We start from the raw sequence: 19,720 nt of genomic DNA, 5'->3' as shown, positions 1-19,720 counted from the left end.
TGCATCTGTGTGTGACTGTCTGTGTGACTGCATCTGTCTGTGACTGCATCTGTGTGTGACTGTCTGTGTGTGTGACTGTCTGTGTGTGTGACTGCATCTGTGTGTGACTGTCTGTGTGTGTGACTGCATCTGTGTGTCACTGTCTGTGTGACTGCATCTGTCTGTGACTGTCTGTGTGACTGCATCTGTGTTTGACTGTCTGCGTGTGTGACTGCATCTGTGTGTGACTGTCTGTGTGTGTGACTGCATCTGTGTGTGACTGTCTGTGTGTGTGACTGCATCTGTGTGTGACTGTCTGTGTGTGTGACTGCATCTGTGTGTGACTGTCTGCGTGTGTGACTGCATCTGTGTGTGACTGTCTGTGTGTGTGACTGTCTGTGTGTGACTGTCTGTGTGTGTGACTGTCTGTCTGTGACTGCATCTGTGTGTGACTGTCTGTGTGACTGCATCTGTCTGTGACTGTGTGTGTGTGACTGCATCTGTCTGTGTGTGACTGCATCTGTCTGTGACTGTCTGTGTGTGACTGCATCTGTGTGTGACTGTCTGTGTGTGACTGCATCTGTGTGTGACTGTCTGTGTCTGTGACTGTCTGTGTGACCATCTGTGTTTGACTGTCTGCGTGTGTGACTGCATCTGTGTGTGACTGCATCTGTGTGTGACTGTCTGTGTGTGTGACTGTCTGTGTGTGTGACTGCATCTGTGTGTGACTGTCTGTGTGTGTGACTGCATCTGTGTGTCACTGTCTGTGTGACTGCATCTGTCTGTGACTGTCTGTGTGACTGCATCTGTGTTTGACTGTCTGCGTGTGTGACTGCATCTGTGTGTGACTGTCTGTGTGTGTGACTGCATCTGTGTGTGACTGTCTGTGTGTGTGACTGCATCTGTGTGTGACTGTCTGTGTGTGTGACTGCATCTGTGTGTGACTGTCTGCGTGTGTGACTGCATCTGTGTGTGACTGTCTGTGTGTGTGACTGTCTGTGTGTGACTGTCTGTGTGTGTGACTGTCTGTCTGTGACTGCATCTGTGTGTGACTGTCTGTGTGACTGCATCTGTCTGTGACTGTGTGTGTGTGACTGCATCTGTCTGTGTGTGACTGCATCTGTCTGTGACTGTCTGTGTGTGACTGCATCTGTGTGTGACTGTCTGTGTGTGACTGCATCTGTCTGTGACTGTCTGTGTGTGACTGCATCTGTCTGCATCTGTCTGTGTGTGACTGTATCTGTGTGTGACTGTCTGTGTGTGACTGCATCTGTCTGTGTGTGACTGCATCTGTCTGTGACTGTGTGTGTGTGACTGCATCTGTCTGCATCTGTCTGTGTGTGACTGTATCTGTGTGTGACTGTCTGTGTGTGACTGCATCTGTCTGTGACTGTGTGTGTGTGACTGCATCTGTCTGTGACTGTGTGTGTGTGACTGCATCTGTCTGTGACTGTCTGTGTGTGACTGCATCTGTGTGTGACTGTCTGTGTGTGACTGCATCTGTCTGTGACTGTGTGTGTGTGACTGCATCTGTCTGTGACTGTGTGTGTGACTGCATCTGTCTGTGACTGTCTGTGTGTGACTGCATCTGTCTGTGACTGTCTGTGTGTGACTGCATCTGTGTGTGACTGTCTGTGTGTGACTGCATCTGTCTGTGACTGTCTGTGTGTGACTGCATCTGTCTGTGACTGTGTGTGTGTGACTGCATCTGTCTGTGACTGTGTGTGTGACTGCATCTGTCTGTGACTGTCTGTGTGTGACTGCATCTGTCTGTGACTGTCTGTGTGTGACTGCATCTGTGTGTGACTGTCTGTGTGTGACTGCATCTGTCTGTGACTGTCTGTGTGTGACTGCATCTGTCTGTGACTGTGTGTGTGTGACTGCATCTGTCTGTGACTGTGTGTGTGTGACTGCATCTGTCTGTGACTGTGTGTGTGTGACTGCATCTGTCTGCATCTGTCTGTGTGTGACTGCATCTGTCTGTGACTGTCTGTGTGTGACTGCATCTGTCTGTGACTGTGTGTGTGTGACTGCATCTGTCTGTGACTGTGTGTGTGTGACTGCATCTGTCTGTGACTGTGTGTGTGTGACTGCATCTGTCTGCATCTGTCTGTGTGTGACTGCATCTGTCTGTGACTGTCTGTGTGTGACTGCATCTGTGTGTGACTGTCTGTGTGTGACTGCATCTGTCTGTGACTGTCTGTGTGTGACTGCATCTGTCTGCATCTGTCTGTGTGTGACTGTATCTGTGTGTGACTGTCTGTGTGTGACTGCATCTGTCTGTGTGTGACTGCATCTGTCTGTGACTGTGTGTGTGTGACTGCATCTGTCTGCATCTGTCTGTGTGTGACTGTATCTGTGTGTGACTGTCTGTGTGTGACTGCATCTGTCTGTGACTGTGTGTGTGTGACTGCATCTGTCTGTGACTGTCTGTGTGTGACTGTCTGTGTGTGACTGCATCTGTCTGTGACTGTCTGTGTGTGACTGCATCTGTCTGTGACTGTGTGTGTGTGACTGCATCTGTCTGTGACTGTGTGTGTGACTGCATCTGTCTGTGACTGTCTGTGTGTGACTGCATCTGTCTGTGACTGTCTGTGTGTGACTGCATCTGTGTGTGACTGTCTGTGTGTGACTGCATCTGTCTGTGACTGTCTGTGTGTGACTGCATCTGTCTGTGACTGTGTGTGTGTGACTGCATCTGTCTGTGACTGTGTGTGTGTGACTGCATCTGTCTGTGACTGTGTGTGTGTGACTGCATCTGTCTGTGTGTGACTGCATCTGTCTGTGACTGTCTGTGTGTGACTGCATCTGTCTGTGACTGTGTGTGTGTGACTGCATCTGTCTGTGACTGTGTGTGTGTGACTGCATCTGTCTGTGACTGTGTGTGTGTGACTGCATCTGTCTGTGTGTGACTGCATCTGTCTGTGACTGTCTGTGTGTGACTGCATCTGTCTGTGACTGTGTGTGTGTGACTGCATCTGTCTGTGACTGTGTGTGTGTGACTGCATCTGTCTGTGACTGTGTGTGTGTGACTGCATCTGTCTGTGTGTGACTGCATCTGTCTGTGACTGTCTGTGTGTGACTGCATCTGTCTGTGACTGTCTGTGTGTGACTGCATCTGTCTGTGACTGTGTGTGTGCCTGTCAGGCTGGGAGCCCTTCATCGAGCCGTGGCCCTGCTCTCTGGCCTGGCAACAGCAGGCTGCCGGCCGTCTCCATCCTCCACGTTTCAAGATGGGGATCCGAGCCAAGCAGAGACTGGATGTCAACATCACTTCTGTCCTGCTGGGTGAGTAAAGGCAGGAACGCCCTCCTCTGGACATCCTCTATACAGTCCGCACAGCTGGCTGAAGAACATCCTGTCAGATCATTCAGTACCACTTATCTGGTCCTTCCAGAACAATACAACACCACCAAGAGCGCCTGGATAGCTGACTACTGTAAGGAGGAGGAGCACACCCCCCAGTCTCCACCCCCCCAGTCTTCACCCCCCCTGCCCTGGATGGGATCCTCAGTCGACCCACCCAGCTTCGGTCAAAGTGAGTTCCAGCACCACGCAGAACCACAAAGAAATAACCGGGTAGTGAGGAACCTTCACAAAATATCTTTTTAATTGATTTAACGGAGTATGATTTTTAAAGGGGTACCCCAGTGATCTCTATGAAGTTGAGGGCACATTTAAGAAGTAATGGTCAAAATTAAAGCAGCAGGAGCAGAGATATCATGACTCCTAGTCCCCAGTATGGGTGAGGAACACCCCCCCCCCCCCAGTTCATGAAGAAGGCTTTGTGTTCGGTGTGATCTCCAACACAAGTTATTGTCTCAGGGCCTCGAGAGCCACAGAGGTTTTTACAGGTTGTCAAATTAGTGGAGTTCCCCTTTAAAGGAAATGATTCCAAGGCACCTGTGCCCTCTTTGCTTTTTAGGTCTCACAACCCAAGAAGGAAGCAAGCGCATGACCATACCAAAAATAATAATAAAGACCAAGCATACTCATCTTTTCTCTAATTCATTTTTCATTTGTGTTTCTAGCCGATGTCAAGCTGTCCAAGAGGAGGCAGCCATTTGTGCCATATGCTCTGCGCAACCACACAGGATGTACCATGTGGTTTGCCACTCTGACTACAACCCCCACAAGGTAGGTGTAGCCGGGATTACGAAACAACCACCTCTCCTACATAGCAGCAAGACACACAGATGTAATAGTCATTAAGTCTCTTTTTTGTTTTTTTGTGTCTCTCGCTCGTCATTTTATGGTCACTCGTTGTAGTTCTTTTTGGTCGTTTTGTAGTATTCTTTTGTCTGTGGTTGTTTTGCCTTTTTTGTATTAATTTTGCATCTCCTTGTAGTCATTTTGTGTCTCTTTGAGGGATTTTTACCCCTTTTCCTAGTTGTCGTCTCTTTGTGTCTCTTTGCAGCTGTTTTGGTCTCTTTGTAGTCTTTATGTTGTTTTTGGATTGTCAGGGCAATTATAGGAACATATTTGACAGCACCACCTGTTTATATTTGTAGAACATTTACTATGATGATACTGGAGGATTTGAACAATGTCATGCTGATATTATTAACACCGGCAGGTCTCCTCATGGCAAAGCTCTGACAATATTTAGTATTATGTATGGTATGAAGAAGTGATACATATGTCCACATGTTCCCCACAGGGTGGCGCTGTCTCACAGCAGTAGTGCAGACTCCCTCTCAGATGTCCACGGTCAAGGGACAGACGACACTCACAATGTCAGCCAGTGGAGGGAGGTGCTGCCTGGAGAGGAGATTCCTTTTGAGTTTGAAGCCCGCGAGAAACTCCGCCACAGGTGTGTGTGTGTGTGTGTGTGTGTGTGTGTGTGTGTGTGTGTGCGTGTGCGCGTGTGTGTGTGTGTGCGTGTGCGTGTGCGTGTGCGTGTGCGTGTGCGCGTGCGCGTGCGCGTGCGCGTGTGCGTGTGCGTGTGCGTGTGCGTGTGCGTGTGCGTGTGCGTGTGCGTGTGCGTGTGCGTGTGTGTGTGTGTGTGTGTGTGTGTGTGTGTGTGTGTGTGTGTGTGTGTGTGTGTGTGTGTGTGTGTGTGTGTGTGTGTGTGTGTGTGTGTGTGGGGGCACTTTAGCAACCTATCAAAGCCAATAGGACTCAAATGAACCCCGGTATATTCATAATATATGTATGTTCCTGTGAAGCTGAAATCCATTACTGTATACATGTATGTTGAGTGATGACTGATGAACTGCACATAGAAACAAAAAGGCCAAAGAACATCTGCAGCAATCTGGGTTCCATCTTGGATAAATCATTGTACATGAATACCGGTGACGTGGTTCACTCTCCGCAGTGCTTTGGCTTTTAAAACGCACTCTAGTGTAACGATGGAGTAATGGTAAATTGTACAGTCAGTCGATAATGGTTATGATTATGTATCACTACTCGTACTCTGCAGACACACTCACGAGCTGAAGCTGCACCAGCTTCTGGTGCGGGTGTGTGGATGGGAGCAAGTCAAGCCGGTGTCGGTGGACAAAGTGGGCGTTTTCTTCCGGTACGCCGCTCCGGACAGAAACAACTCGTCCAATACTGTGAGCACAAGTCCAACACTCCAAAGCAACATTCCTGTTGATGATGTTTCTGACGAATTGGCCCACCTTTTGTTTTTCTCCAACCTTTTCACAGGTTGGCAGTCCTATTAGCAGAACCAACATCATCCACCCGCATGTTTATGTGAGTCTTGTTTCAATATGAGTGAGCATATGCTGCCACAGTAGCAGCTGTAACACTCATTATACACCAGGAAACAACTTAGGTGCCCAATTATTTCAGCTCTAGAAAGATTGTGCCCTTCAAAGCCGGTGGAAGGTATTTATTCTAAAACATCTGTTCAAGAAAGAGCAGCTGGATTTAAAGAAGCTACATATAGTTGTAGAGGAGAGAGAGCAGCAGAGTGGTGAGTATAACATGACTCTGATGTACTCATGGAGTTAATGTACATACTGAAAGTATCAAGACTTCAGTGAACATTTAGATTGACAGCAACATCCGAACAGGGAGGCTTCTAACTAAAATATTGTATGATGGCAGATGCTAATAAAACAGGGACATTATGAAAAAATGACTGTCTCTTATGATGAAGATGAGGATGACAATAATTCACATGAAAGCCTTGTTGAATGTCTCTGAAACAATTGCTGACAATAAGTTGATTGTGATTCATTTCACTGATCGCAAATGTCGTACACAAATATAGTCTGATTTTTAAAACACAAGAATTATCATGTGAGAAAGAACAGACTCACAATTCTTTTTTATTTATTCATCCTTTTATTTGTGGTGGTGGACCTTTATGATTATCCTATTTAAGATTGTTTGTCCTAAGTGTAATGCAATAAAAACATTTGTTTCTTGACAAAATGTAGTTAAAGTTTAAGTGATTCCGGTATGTTTTACTGCCATTTTAAGAGTTTAAATCATATTTTGATTGTTATTGAGATTATATTGTGAAGTGCAATTGTTTTGGCCAGGATAATCATGACATGGCATTTTTGTATTGTCCCTTGGACCCCTCAGTTCTCGGCCCTGCCTCCAGTCAGAGTGGTGTTCTCCATCACGATGGAAGGCAGTGCCAGGAAGGTCATCACTGTCCGCTCTGCCCTCATGGTGAAGAACCGGCTGGATGTTCCTATGGAGGTCAGACTGGACAGCCCCTCTGCTCCTGACAGTAAGACACTGATTAAGCAGCCATACTTATTCAAAAGTCAAGTACATGTAGAGACAGTTTGTTTTATTTGTATTATCGTTTTTCTTGTCGTCTCATTCTAATGAAGTGTCTCTGTGTTGACAGAACCAGTGGTGTTGCCTCCGATCCTTCCTGGCCAGGCCTTGGCGGTCCCACTCCACCTCACATCCTGGAGGCTGCAGGCTCGGCCCAAAGGCCTGGGCTTGTTCTTCTGTAAGGTTCCCATCCACTGGACCAGCGTGGAGCGGCCCGGAGACATCAGCAGCAGCAAGAGGGAGTGTCAGTCAGCAGACTTTGACGACAGCCTCAAGCGCAACTTTAGGTAAATACACGTTTTCCTCATATCTGGGGCTGTTCTCATCATCTAATTCAATTCAGTTTATTTTATATAGCCCAGAATCAGAAATTACAAATTTGCCTCAGAGGGCTCTACAATCTGTACACAAACGACTTCCCTGACCTTTGACCTCACATCGGATCAGGAAAAACTCCCCAAAAAACAGAAGAAACCCTAGATCTCAATATATGTCATGTGTACAGATGAACAGCGTTACAGAGTTACAACACATTCAATGAATATGTCAGAAATTATGAATATTGAGTAGTAGGCATGGACCACAATCCAGACCTCCACAATCCATGAAACAGAAGGAGATGGGGAGGAGGGGCATCAGCAGGGCCATGGTAGGAGGCAGTGCCACGGAGGCAGGGCCAATGAGACAGTAGGAGGCACGGCGAAGGTGGCAGGGCCAATGAGGCAGGGGCCAGGTCAGGGGGCAGGAGCCAGGACCGGCTCTCATTCTTCATCATCTCTCTGTCTCTCGCAGGTTTTGTGTGGTCATCAAAAAGGATAACTACCCAGATCAGCAGCCTGCCAAGACGGTTTCCGGCAGCACCAAGCAGATCTATCGACAGCCAGGCCACACCATCTACCTGCTGCCCACGATGGTGCTGGCCAACCTGCTGCCCTGTGACCTTAACTACTACATCAAAGGAACGTCCATCAAAGGTGCTCTGAAGCCGGGAAAAGAGGCCGTGCTTCACGCTGCCGACACCTCGCAGAACATGGAGCTAGGTCGGGACTTGTCGAAAGTCTTTCACTGGCTAGTGTTTAGACCTTTTCCCTGTTCTCACTCCTAGTGTTCATGTTGTGTGTCCTCTAGGAGTCCTGCTGGAGAGCTTCCCTGTGTGCAAAGAGCTGTTGATTCCACTTGGCACTCAAAACTATGTGGTGCGCATGAGGCTGTATGACACCAACAAACATCTGCTCTGCCTCACCATCCGCATCGTCCTGCGAGCACAGGGGGCCCTGAAGATCCTGATTTCTGCCCCCTACTGGCTGATAAACAAGACTGGTAATGGTTTTGTTTTTGTTATAAACTTCCATTGTACATTTTGCAGGGAAAAAAAACCCAAACCAGTCTTTGTTTTAAGAACTTTTTCATTCCCTAAAGCCACTTTTCTCCCGCAGGTCTGCCGTTAATCTTCCGTCAGGACAACGGTAAAGCTGATGCTGCGGGCCAGTTTGAGGAGCACGAGTTGGCCCGAAGCCTCAGTCCATTGCTATTCTGCTACACTGACAAGGAGCAGCCTGCTATGTAAGTGTATGAGAGACCAGACCACTCTCTTCTATTTCATCCTTCCTGACCGCCAGAGACGGTGCTTTAGCACTGGATATCTTCCGTCTCGCGCACACGCAGGTCGAGTTTTAACAACAATAAAGTCACGTGTGACCTTGGGTGACCCCCGGCCAGGTATAAGTTCCGGTGTCATCCCGAGATCAGTCCTTTTTCATTCGTCTAACTATTATGCTAGCATCAGCTAAGCTGAAATTGTACAAATAAATAAATAAATTCTGAAGCTCGTCGCGTGTAGCCTTGTGACCACTGGTCGGAGTTGCGGGTCTCTCGCCCTCCAAAGGCTGCGACAAGCTGTCCCTCTTAGGGGGGAGACGGTGCGTTTTTTCTACCTCGGACCGGAGGACGCACAGGTCCATCTTCGGTCTTTACCAGGTTGGCACCTTTACACCGTGAAGCATCAAACGGGTGAGATCGTTTAACATTGTTCTTCCACGTGCGTCCACGGTTGGCAGAGCGCTCTCGCCCCTGCTAATTGAGTGGAGCGCTAACGAGAGCGCGTCCGCTCGGTGTGGCTAGATTGCTACACCGGCGCGACCGGCTTTCGGTGAGTGATTCGGATAGCGTGTGTCCGCCGTGTATAGCTAGCATAGTGTCTCCACTCACGCTAACTGATACCACGCTAATTCCGACAGCTACCAGGCTAGCGAAGAGGGCGTCCTCGCTAGACACACTGTTTCCGACCTGTTTTCACAAGACTTTGTTTGTACAGTAGCCGAGTGTTCTCGCTTAGGCTTACTGCCGGTATATGAGTAGTCATAGCTACCGTACTAGTGGAGAGAGAGCCTTTGCTCCCCCCTCACTAGACAGAGCGTTTCCGATCTGCTCCACAGAACCCTGTCCACAGTAGCCGAGTGCTCTCGCTTAGGCTTACTGCTAGGACACGAGTAATCACAGTTACCGTACTAGTGAAGACAGTGTCCTCGCTCACCTCTCACTAGATGGACTGTTTCCGACCTATTCCACAGGACCCGGTCCACAGTAGCCGAGTGCTCTCGCTTAGGCCTACTGATAGGCTTCGAGTAATCACGGCTGCCAGACTAGTGAGGAGAGTGTTCTCGCTCCCTCTCACTGATCGTTCCCCGCCTCCTCTATAGCAGTCAGAAGAGTGACCCCGCTCAGACTGACTTAATAGGCAACACAGATTAGGGAAGCAGGGTCCCTCCAGAGTCGGGGCTATGTTTAGCTCTGCCGGCTGTGGGACCTGTATGGCCCCTCTCCAGCCTGAGGATGGCCATGACCTTTGCCCCTCTTGCCTTGGCCTCGGGGGGCATCAGATCCACCCCGTGGCTGAGCCGTTCCCACAAGAGGACATTATCTCAGTGGCTGAGCCGTTCCCAGAGGAGGACATTATCTCAGTGGCTGCATCCGCCAATCTCTTTACTGACTACAGTGACGAGCGGCCCACCCATGCTTCTGGGCCTGGTTCCCATTCCTCAGACCCTAGTCCTTCAGAGCGGGCAGTCGACAGCTCCATGGGGCCTGTCATTCGCGCGGCACTGGCACACCTGCAGCTGGATATACAGCAACCCCCACATGCTTGTGCGTTCTTCAGACGCGTTCCCGCCCATGCCACCTTCTCTGTCCCTCCTCTGAGGAGTATCTGAGGGAGTTGCACGTATGTTGGAGAGACACCAGTGAAATCTCGGGGCCAGCCGTCGGTTATTTCTCCCAGCAGCATATCAGCTACTGGGCAGCTCATGCTCCAGACCCTTGGGTGGTTTCCACCTTAACCCAGAGTTACAAGCTTCAATTCTGACGCTGGTCCCCAGCCTTCAGCCAGGTCAAGGTGACCACCATCGCCGACCGGGCAAAAGCCCTAGCCTTGAGCCAGGAACTAGCCGTGCTCCTGGCCAAGGGCGCACTCGAATTGGACCCCCTGGCACAGCCCAAGTGGTCCAATTTTACCAATTCTACTCAACCTACTTCCTCGTAAGGAAGAAAGATGGCGGACTGCGCCCAGTACTAGATCTCAGGGGACTCAACAAGTTCCTGAAGGTCTTACCGTTTCATATGCTCAGCACAGCAGAGCTCCTTCGTCCCATCTCTAGAGGAGACTGGTTCACGTCTGTCGACTTGAAGGGTGCCTATTTTCATGTTCCTATTGTGCCTCATCACAGACAGTTCCTTCGTTTCGCCTTCCAAGGCCGTTACTTTCAGTTCAGGGTGCTTCCATTCGGACTCTCCCTCTCCCCACGAGTATTCACAAGGTGTGTTGCTGCCGCCCTTTTCCCCCTGCAGTTACAGGGTGTAAAGATAATGCCATACTTGGACGATTGGCTGATCTGTGCGCCATCCCGGTTACAGGCTGTGCAAGACACCGCTCGCCTTCTCCCTCAGGTGGCCCGGTGGGGCCTCAGGGTGAACAGGGAGAAGTGCTCTCTGAGCCCTTCTCAGGGCATTACCTTCATCGGTGTAGCTCTGGATTCAGCCACTATGATGGCCTGTCAGTCGCGCCAGCGTGTGGACGACATCCTCTTCAATCTTTCCCTCTTCCGAGGGGGCAGGCGGTTGCCCTACATCCTCTTTCTTCGCCTATTGGGCAAATTGACAGCTGTCGTTCCCCTGGGCTTGCTGTCACTGCGCCCCTTGCAGAGATGGCTGAACAGCCTTTGTTTGGATGCCAGGTGCCACAGGCACAGGATGGTAGAGGTGTCACAGCAGTGCCTTCTGGCTCCATCATGGAGGGAGAGGGCATACCTGTAGGGGGCGTCCCCATGGGCTTGGTCCCATTCCGGCGGGAAGTCATCACGACAGATGCCTGCCTCTCAGGCTGGGGTGCGGTATGGCAGAACAGGACTGCTCGGGGGCAGTGGGGGGCAGTGGTCCGCTCTGGACCGCATCGAGCATATCAACATCCTGGAGCTACGTGCCGTGCACCTAGTGCTCAAACATTTCCTGCCGTACCTAGCAGGAAAACATGTACTTCAGTCGGACAACACCCCGACCGTATTCCACATAAACCACCAAGGGGGCCCCTCGCCTGACCAGCCTTCGGGAGATGTATCTACTAGGGGAACAGAACCAGGTCGCAGATTCCCTCTCCCGTCGCAAGCCCCCATCGGGGGAGTGGCAGCTTTTCAATTCAATGCAGTTTATTTTGTATAGCCCAATATCACAAATTACACATTTGCCTCAGAGGGCTTACAATCTGTACACATACGACATCCCTGTCCCAGGACCTCACATCGAATCAGGAAAAACTCTCCAAAAATAACCTTTCACAGGGGAAAAAAGAGCAACAGAGGAGGATCTCTCTCCCCGGATGGACAGATGCAATAGAGGTCACATGACCTCTATTGCATCTGAACAGCATTACAAAGTTACATAAACACATTACATGAATATGACAATGTATGAATAGAACTCCAATCCATGAAACAGAAGGAGGTAGAGAGGAGGGGGGGCGGGGCGGGGCGGGCCAACGCGGGAGGCCAGCTCACTAGGCATCAGACACCGCTAGGTCCAATGGACCCTATGAGACGTGAAGTCACAACGACTCCGGGGAGGAAGTAGAGTTAATAAGGTGCAATGGAGAGATGTAAATTCATCCATAAGTGGTGCACAGCATCTGGGGTCTCTTTGGCAGGGCAAAGGTGGATCTCTTTGCCTCAGAGATGTCAACCCACTGCCCCCACTGGTTCTCCTTGATGGAGAGGACCAGTCCTCTAGATCAAGATGCCCTGGCCCACACATGGCCAGAGGGCCTTCTTTATGCTTTCCCTCCATTTCCCCTGATCTTGCCAACGCTTCTCAGGGTCCTTCAACAGGGCCGCAGTCTTTTGCTGGTGGTCTCCCTCTACCCTGAGGGTGTATGTAGCTGTTATCTCATAGCAGCATGTCAAAATTCACAATGACACAGTGGGGAGCCACAGGTTGGTGTCCCTCTTCTTAAAAGGGGCTCAGCGACTGCGTCCCCTGAGCTCCTCCATGGGACCTGTCCATGGTACTGGACACCCTATGCTCACCTCCTTTTGAACCCCTGGCGGAGGCAGAGCTGAGATGGCTGTCGGCAAAGACCGTTTTTCTCCTGGCCACCACTTCGGCAAAGCGAGTAGGCGAACTGCACGCCCTCTCGGTGTGTGAATCCTGTCTCACTTGGAACTCGGAGGGTTCGGGTGTCACGCTATGGCCTAATGCAGTGTTTCTCCCTAAGGTACTGGCACGCTCGTACCTCAACCAGCCTATCCGGCTTGCACAATTTGACCCCCCATTGGGAGAGGAGAGGTCAAGGCTCCTGTGCCCGGTGCGGGCCCTCAGAGCCTATGTCGAAGCCACCACAGACATACGACAGTCAGAGCAGCTTTTCATCTTTCATGGTGGGCCTAGGAGGGGCTGTGCCATGTCAAAACAGCGCCTGTCCCACTGGATAGTGGAGGCCATTGCCTGTGCATACAACACGAATGGCCGTGCTCTGCCATCCGGAGTGAGGGGCCATTCTACCAGGAGTGTTTCCACGTCATGGGCAAACCTCAGAGGTGTGCCAGTGGAGGATATATGTGCTGCAGCCTCATGGGCATCACCGAGCACGTTCACCAGATACTACAGGGTGAACGTTGCTACCCCTCACCCACTGGGGGTGATTCTTCATCCAGATTCCCCTACTTGATCCATACGAGGTAGGCTCCTTGGGTTTCCTTGTGACTCTCTTGATATAAGTCATCCAGTGCTAAAGCACCGCCTCTGGCAGTCAGGAAGGATGAAATAGAACGAAAGTTACGTATGTAACTACGGTTCTATGAATCCTGGATGACCGCCAGAGTTCTTGGTCACTCGGAATTTTCGTGATTTCGCAAGAAGATTCCTTAGGACTGATCTCGGGATGACACCGGAACTTATACCTGGCCGGGGGTCACCCGAGGTCACACGTGACTTTGTTGTTATTAAAACTCGACCTGCGCGTGTGCGTGACGGAAGATATCCAGTGCTAATGCACCGCCTCTGGCGGTCATTCAGGATTCATAGAACCGTAGTTACATACGTAACTTTCGTTCCTTACTGTCCATAATGTCTTAGCTAGTGAGCAATGTTCTAGAGACAACAGACGTCCTTCTGGTGTGTGAATGATGCACACACACACCGATGGCCTGCCTGTGGTTTAGTGTCTGTCACTTTGATAGAATCCCCAACCACTCACTCCACCTCTTTTTCCCATCAGCCATGTCCTTACATTCTATCTTGATCCCAGGTGTACCATGCGGATCGGGAAAGGGATTCACCCAGACGGAGTTCCAGGCTGGTGCCAGGGCTTCTCCCTGGACGGAGGGAGTGGAGTGAGGGCAGTGAAGGTTATCCAGCACGGGAACAGGCCTGGCCTCATATACAACATAGGCAAGTTGGTAGACTCCCAAACAGTACAAATGGAAAGCACTAACCAAACGAGTGTGATTGAATGATAATCCGATACCGGATCTTTGGATGCATTGTGTCTCATTTTGCAGAGGCATATAAGAGGTAATCTATTTAAATGTATTCACAGCCTTTCATCAGGACTCCAGTTGTACTTTTCTCATAATATTCTCCCTTCTCTGGATGCTTTGAATGTATGGTCTGGTTTATTACTGTAGCTGCTCTTTGACCATTATGGATCATGTTTTTTTGCACTGACAGTTGTTGGCACACAGATGATCTTCTGCCATAAAGCAGAACTCCCTCTCTGTCACATGTTTTTTTTGTTGTTGTTATTTTGCAGGGACAATACACACTAATCAACAGTAGGACTGTAAGTAAGCCAGAGTTTGCCAGAGTCTAATTTCCATCTGCTGTCCCTGGCCAGATGTTTGTAAGGCAGCCTAAAATAACAACATCTCAAAATAAAATGGAAATAAAATTCATAGACAAACTGACAACAACATATAAACAAAACCAATACACAGCAAAAATAAAGGGTACAACAATAGCAGCATGCATCAGGCAGAACAAACCCAACTACAATACAACATACACATAAAAAGCAAATGCACATATAGGAGAAACAAGCATCAGGACAGAGAGCACATCAATGACTGCACACCTGATTGGCAACAAGCCATTCCTTCAGGTTATGCTTGAATTTTTTGTACGTGTTTTGTGCACATATGTGTGGTGGCAGAGCATTCCAGGAGTGACCTGCCTTCACTGAGAATGTAGATTTGCTAAACGAGCTTGACCTATATGGAATGACACAATCACCTCTTGGAGCAGATCTAGTGAGTCTGTTGCTTTGACTGCTTTGTTTAACAAATTCACTAAGCGGGGGTGGAGCCATACCATTTAAAATTTTAAAAACCAGACACACATCAGTGAATTTAATGATCTTCTCCCAACTCAGGATGTGGTGTTTTGTGAGAGTATTGCAGTGATGGTGGCTTTTTTTATTTTATTTTAATGTTGTGCTGTTGGCTTGTGCCCAGCTGGTTAAGCAGTAGGTCAGATGGGGGACAATCATTGCAATAAAATACAATTTTGCAGCCCACATGGTTAAACAGTGTCTTATATATCTAAAATTCATGAGATTAGATTTCAGGACCTTTGTCACATGGTTTACCTGTATCTTTTAAAAGAGAGATTAGAATCAATAAAAAATACGTAAATATTTAAAATCTGACACTACCTCTCACCAGCAACATAAACGTCTGGCTCCGGTGATACTTTGCAAGACTTCTTTGTGAAGAACATACATACAGTCTTTTTAATATTCAGATGAAGGCAGGAATTTGCAAGCCATTTAGTTATATTAGTCATTGTGGACGTGAGTTTGAGTGCAGCTTGTTCTTTGTTCTTTGCATACACATAAATCACTGTATCGTCAGCATACATTTGAACATCACACCCATTGCAGACATCCGGCAAATCATTAATGTATAAACTGAATAAAAGGGGTCCCAAAATAGAACCCTGGGGTACTCCCACAGTAGATCTTAGAGTAGATGATGAAACATCACCCACTCTGACGCACTGTGTTCTTCCTTCAAAGTAGGATTTCAGCAGGGCAAGAGACTCTCGGGAAAAGTTCAAACTTGACAATTTATTAAGCAGGACATTGTGATTAACCGTATCAAAAGCCTTCTTGAGGTCAAGACAAAATGCTGCTACTACCCCCCCTTTATCCATTTTAAGTTTTACTTTTCTAAGAGGAAGCAGTTGGCTGTTTCGAATGATTGGCCCTGTAACCAAACTGCATAGAATGGAGCTGATATGGAGAGCTGTTTAGTAAGTTACTCTGCAACACATTTCTCAACCTCTTTATCCAAGTCACATTCCTTGAACATGGAATTCAGCTGGTCAAAAAATTATCATTTTGACAATGGTGGTCTGTAGAGACGGATTAAAAGACATTTCAATTCAGTTTATTATAGCCCAATATCACAAATTTGCCTCAGAGGGCTTTACAATCTGTACACATACAACATCCCTGTCCCAGGACCTCACATTGGATCAGGAAAAACTCCCAAGAAATAACTTTTCACAGGAAAAAAAAGGGAAGAAATCTTCAGGAGAGCAACAGAGGAGGATCCCTCTCCCTGGATGGACAGATGCAATAGATGTCATGTGTACAGAATGAACAGCATTACAGAGTTACATAAACACATTACATGAATATGACAATGTAAAATGTGGAACTCCAATCCATGAAACAGAAGCAGGTAGAGAGGAGGGGGGGCGGGGCGCATCAGCAGGGCCAACGCGGGAGGCCGGCTCACCAGGCATCAGACACCTCCAGGTCCAATGGACCCTATGAGACGTGAAGTCACAAAGACTCCGGGGAGGAAGCAGAGTTAATAAGGTGCAATGGAGAGATGTAAATTCATCCATAAGGAGAGAGAGAAGAGGAGATAGGTGCTCAGTGTATCCTAAAACATCCCCCAGCAGCCTATAAGCCTATAGCAGCATATCTAGGGGCTGGACCAGGGCAAACCTGATTCAGCCCTAACTATAAGCACTATTAAAGAGGAAAGTCTTAAGTCTATTCTTGAATGAGGTGACTGTGTCTGCCTCCCGGACTGAAAGTGGAAGCTGGTTCCATAAAAAAGGAGCTTGATAACTGAAGGCTCTTGCTCCCATCCTACTTTTTAGGACTCTAGGAACCACAAGTAGCCCCGCATTTAGTGAGCGCAGCTCTCTAGTGGGGCAACATGGTACTACAAGCTCCTTAAGATATGAAGGTGCATCACCAATCAAGGCGTTGTAGGTGAGGAGAAGAATTTTAAATGTGATTCTTGATTTTACAGGGAGCCAGTGCAGAGCAGCTAATACAGGAGTCATGTCATATCTTTTCTTAGTTTTTGTGAGTACACGAGCTGCAGCATTCTGGATCAACTGGAGGGATTTAAGAGACTTATTAGAGCAGCCTGATAATAAGGAGTTGCAGTAATCTAGTCTGGAAGTAACAAACGCGTTCATCTTTTTGAGACAAGATGTGCCTGATTTTTGAAATGCAGTCCTTGAGATTTGCTTAACGTGGGAGTTAAAGGACAAGTCTCGGTCAAAGATAACTAGAGATTCTTTACAGTGGTGTTGGATGCCAGGGCAATGCCATCTACAGAAACCACATCACCAGATAATTGATCTCTGAGGTGTTCAGGGCCAGTAAAATAACTTCAGTTTTGTCTGAGTTTAACATCAGGAAGTTGCAGGTCATCCATGTTTTTATGTCTTTAAGACATTCTTGAATTTTAGCGAGCTGGTTGGTCTCCTCTGGTTTGATCGATAGATATAATTGAGTATCGTCTGCATAGCAATGAAAGTTTATGGAGTGTTTCCTGATAATGTTGCCCAAAGGAAGCATATGGGTTGATAGTGACACTCTCAGACCAATATATTCCAATGTGACATTACTTGACCACTCAATCTGGCTGCAGTTAAGTTGTTCTTTAATATAACACATTACTCCTCCTCCTTTATCACTACATCTATCCCTTCTAAATATATTGTATCCACATACATACAAAGCAGCAGAGGGCACATTTATATTTAGCCACGTTTCTGAGAGACATAGAAAGTCCAGGTTTGAATCCACAACAAGATGTTTTATTTGATCCATTTTAGGCAGGAGACTTCGAATTTTCAACTGCCCCCCAAACACACCTTTAGGTCTTGCGTGTGTATCCCAGAGCACCCGGGCATGATTAACCGTTTTGAAAAGTTCATGTTTTCGCTGGATTCAGACCGCTTTGTTTGACTGGCATGCTCCTGCTAGGGCCTGGGCCTAGCCTAGTTCTAGCTGGGGTGCTACCACCAGGGCCTGGGTCAAGCACAGTTGGGGTGCCACCACCAGGGCCTAGGCCCAGCCTAGTTGTAGCTGGGATGCTACTGCTAGGGCCTGGGCCTAGCCTAGTTGTAGTTGGCATGTTACTGCTAGGGTCTAGCCTGGTTGTAGCTGGCATGCCGCTATTTAGGCCTGGGCCAGACCTGATGGTAGCAGAAAGTTTGTTTCATCCATCCAGTAGTTCACATGTATCTGGATGAAGAGTAGAGCCACCAATGCATGGCTGTTGTTCAGTAGCCAGCAGTCCAAAATGAAACATATCTGTTGTTTCCTCTGTTGTTTCCTTCCTTCCAGTACAATCAAGCCAAACTTGCACTGATTCATGAAGATGATCCTCTGACAAATTACTTTTTTGGTCACGGATAAGGTTTGCTAGTGGACCAGGATTCAGTTGTATATCCCCACTTAGCAACAGCAGAAACAGTAGAGTGCTTCTCTTGCTGCATTGTTTGCTGTTTCTGCTAGAAATTCTATTAAAATGTTCTTTCTGCCAAAAAATGGAATAAGATATCTTGACATTTCCTCTCCAATTGATGATATTCAAGCCAAAATGTGGCAACTGTCCCATTCTCATTGGTTGATCCCTGTCTGATCAACACAGGCATCAGCGTGCGGAAAGGAAAAGGACGCTACATAGACACTCACATCGTGACCTTTGCCCCGCGCTACCTGCTGGACAACCACTCTACACACAAGCTGGCCTTTGCTCAGAGAGAGTTTGCAAGAGGAAAGGTGAGACCTGAGAGCAGCTGGTTCAGGTTGGGTCAAGGACCTTTGTTTCATACCTCCGAAACTGTCCCTTAGGGGAATCAAATATTCTTATATGTTGGTGGTAAAATGTATGATTGCTCTCTTTAGTCAGTAAGTAAATTATCCCAGTGAACCAGCCTACATAACTACAGGAACTACCATTGCAATATTTACAGAGAATCTGTAGCCCCCCCCCCCCCTCCCCCCTCCCCCTACTGACCATGAATGCAACACGACAGAACGTCATTAATGAATACATTTGTTCTAGGGTACGGCCAACCCTGAGGGGTACATCTCCACCTTGCCGGGCTCAAGTGTTGTCTTCCACTGGCCCCGCAACGACTACGACCAGCTGCTGTGTGTGCGCCTCATGGACACCCCCAACTGCACCTGGTCCGGGGGCTTTGAGGTCAACAAGCCCAAGTCCTTTCACGTCAACATGAGGTGAGCTATGTATGTATGTACTGTATGTATTGTATGTATGTGCTTGACCTTCCCAACATGTCCATCTGGATCACACCTTTTTCTATAGTTAACCGCTCTTCATTGTGTACTAAGGTTATTGTGATAATTATGTACTGTGTAGTATCTGATCTGACTCTGCGTACTGGCCGTTTGTTTTCCATGATGTACCCAAAGCAAATTCCACCTTTTAGGTCACAATTGGGTCACGTTTTACTGAAGCAAAGGGAAGTATTTGACAGGTTTTAAGTGCATCTTGATTTGAACAGGGACACACTGGGGAACTGTTTCTTTCTGCGGGCAGAGATCTCCCTGAAGGGAGCAACCTACCAGATCTCCTTTACCGACGCTGACCAGCTGCCTCCACCCTTCCGCATCGACAACCTCTCTGAGGTGAGCCACAGCAGCAATGAAAGAATCATTATGGGCGTACCCTTGAAGACTAACAGAAGTACTTAAGAGTTGTGAAGAATGATAAAAACGGATCTCAAGAGATGAATGACAAATGCAGTGACTTGATTCCTTTGTTTGAATCCCTTCAGGTGCCCATCCAGTTCTGGCACCATGGTGTGGCTGACATCCGGCTGCAAACGGAGGTGAAGGCCGGCTCAGTGCTGGACTATGCCTGTGATGAGCCCACACTGCCCCCCTACCTCACGCTGACTGTGAAGGGAGCAGGATCCTCCGAGGTCACGTCTGACATGAACTTCTTCAGAGAGTACAACAAGCTCTACTACGAGAACTTCATCTACATCGCAGCCACACACACCTTCTCACCGTAGGGACCAACAATGTGACAAACTCATAATGACATCACGTTTTCTACGCAACATTTAATAAAGCAGCATCTTTTTCTCGATGCAGGAATGTTGAGAAGAGACCAGTTGGGAAGAAGCGTCTAGTGAGTCGTGCTGAACTGGTTCTGGATGT

General features: G+C 48.1%; 1 protein-coding gene across 6 annotated transcripts in view; it reads left to right on the top strand.

The window, feature by feature from the left end:
• vps13d (vacuolar protein sorting 13 homolog D) overlaps nt 1-19,720 on the top strand; it is a 65,790-nt gene that overhangs the window by 33,571 nt on the left and 12,499 nt on the right. For all 6 annotated transcript variants that reach the window (XM_034537763.1, XM_034537765.1, XM_034537766.1 and 3 more), the window contains 17 exons: nt 3,127-3,267; nt 3,377-3,517; nt 4,011-4,116; nt 4,640-4,792; nt 5,405-5,540; nt 5,635-5,682; nt 6,526-6,676; nt 6,800-7,016; nt 7,522-7,769; nt 7,858-8,049; nt 8,166-8,292; nt 13,520-13,662; nt 18,180-18,310; nt 18,597-18,772; nt 19,060-19,183; nt 19,333-19,568; nt 19,655-19,720. The exon at nt 19,655-19,720 is cut by the window's right edge and continues 37 nt beyond it. In XM_034537763.1, the coding sequence (XP_034393654.1) occupies nt 3,127-3,267; nt 3,377-3,517; nt 4,011-4,116; nt 4,640-4,792; nt 5,405-5,540; nt 5,635-5,682; nt 6,526-6,676; nt 6,800-7,016; nt 7,522-7,769; nt 7,858-8,049; nt 8,166-8,292; nt 13,520-13,662; nt 18,180-18,310; nt 18,597-18,772; nt 19,060-19,183; nt 19,333-19,568; nt 19,655-19,720 (2,536 nt within the window). The remainder of the gene's footprint in view (nt 1-3,126; nt 3,268-3,376; nt 3,518-4,010; nt 4,117-4,639; nt 4,793-5,404; nt 5,541-5,634; nt 5,683-6,525; nt 6,677-6,799; nt 7,017-7,521; nt 7,770-7,857; nt 8,050-8,165; nt 8,293-13,519; nt 13,663-18,179; nt 18,311-18,596; nt 18,773-19,059; nt 19,184-19,332; nt 19,569-19,654) is intronic.

Source organism: Cyclopterus lumpus, chromosome 7, assembly GCF_009769545.1.
Source record: "Cyclopterus lumpus isolate fCycLum1 chromosome 7, fCycLum1.pri, whole genome shotgun sequence".
Lineage (NCBI taxonomy): Eukaryota > Metazoa > Chordata > Actinopteri > Perciformes > Cyclopteridae > Cyclopterus > Cyclopterus lumpus.
This window is presented reverse-complemented; position numbering and strand designations above follow the sequence as displayed.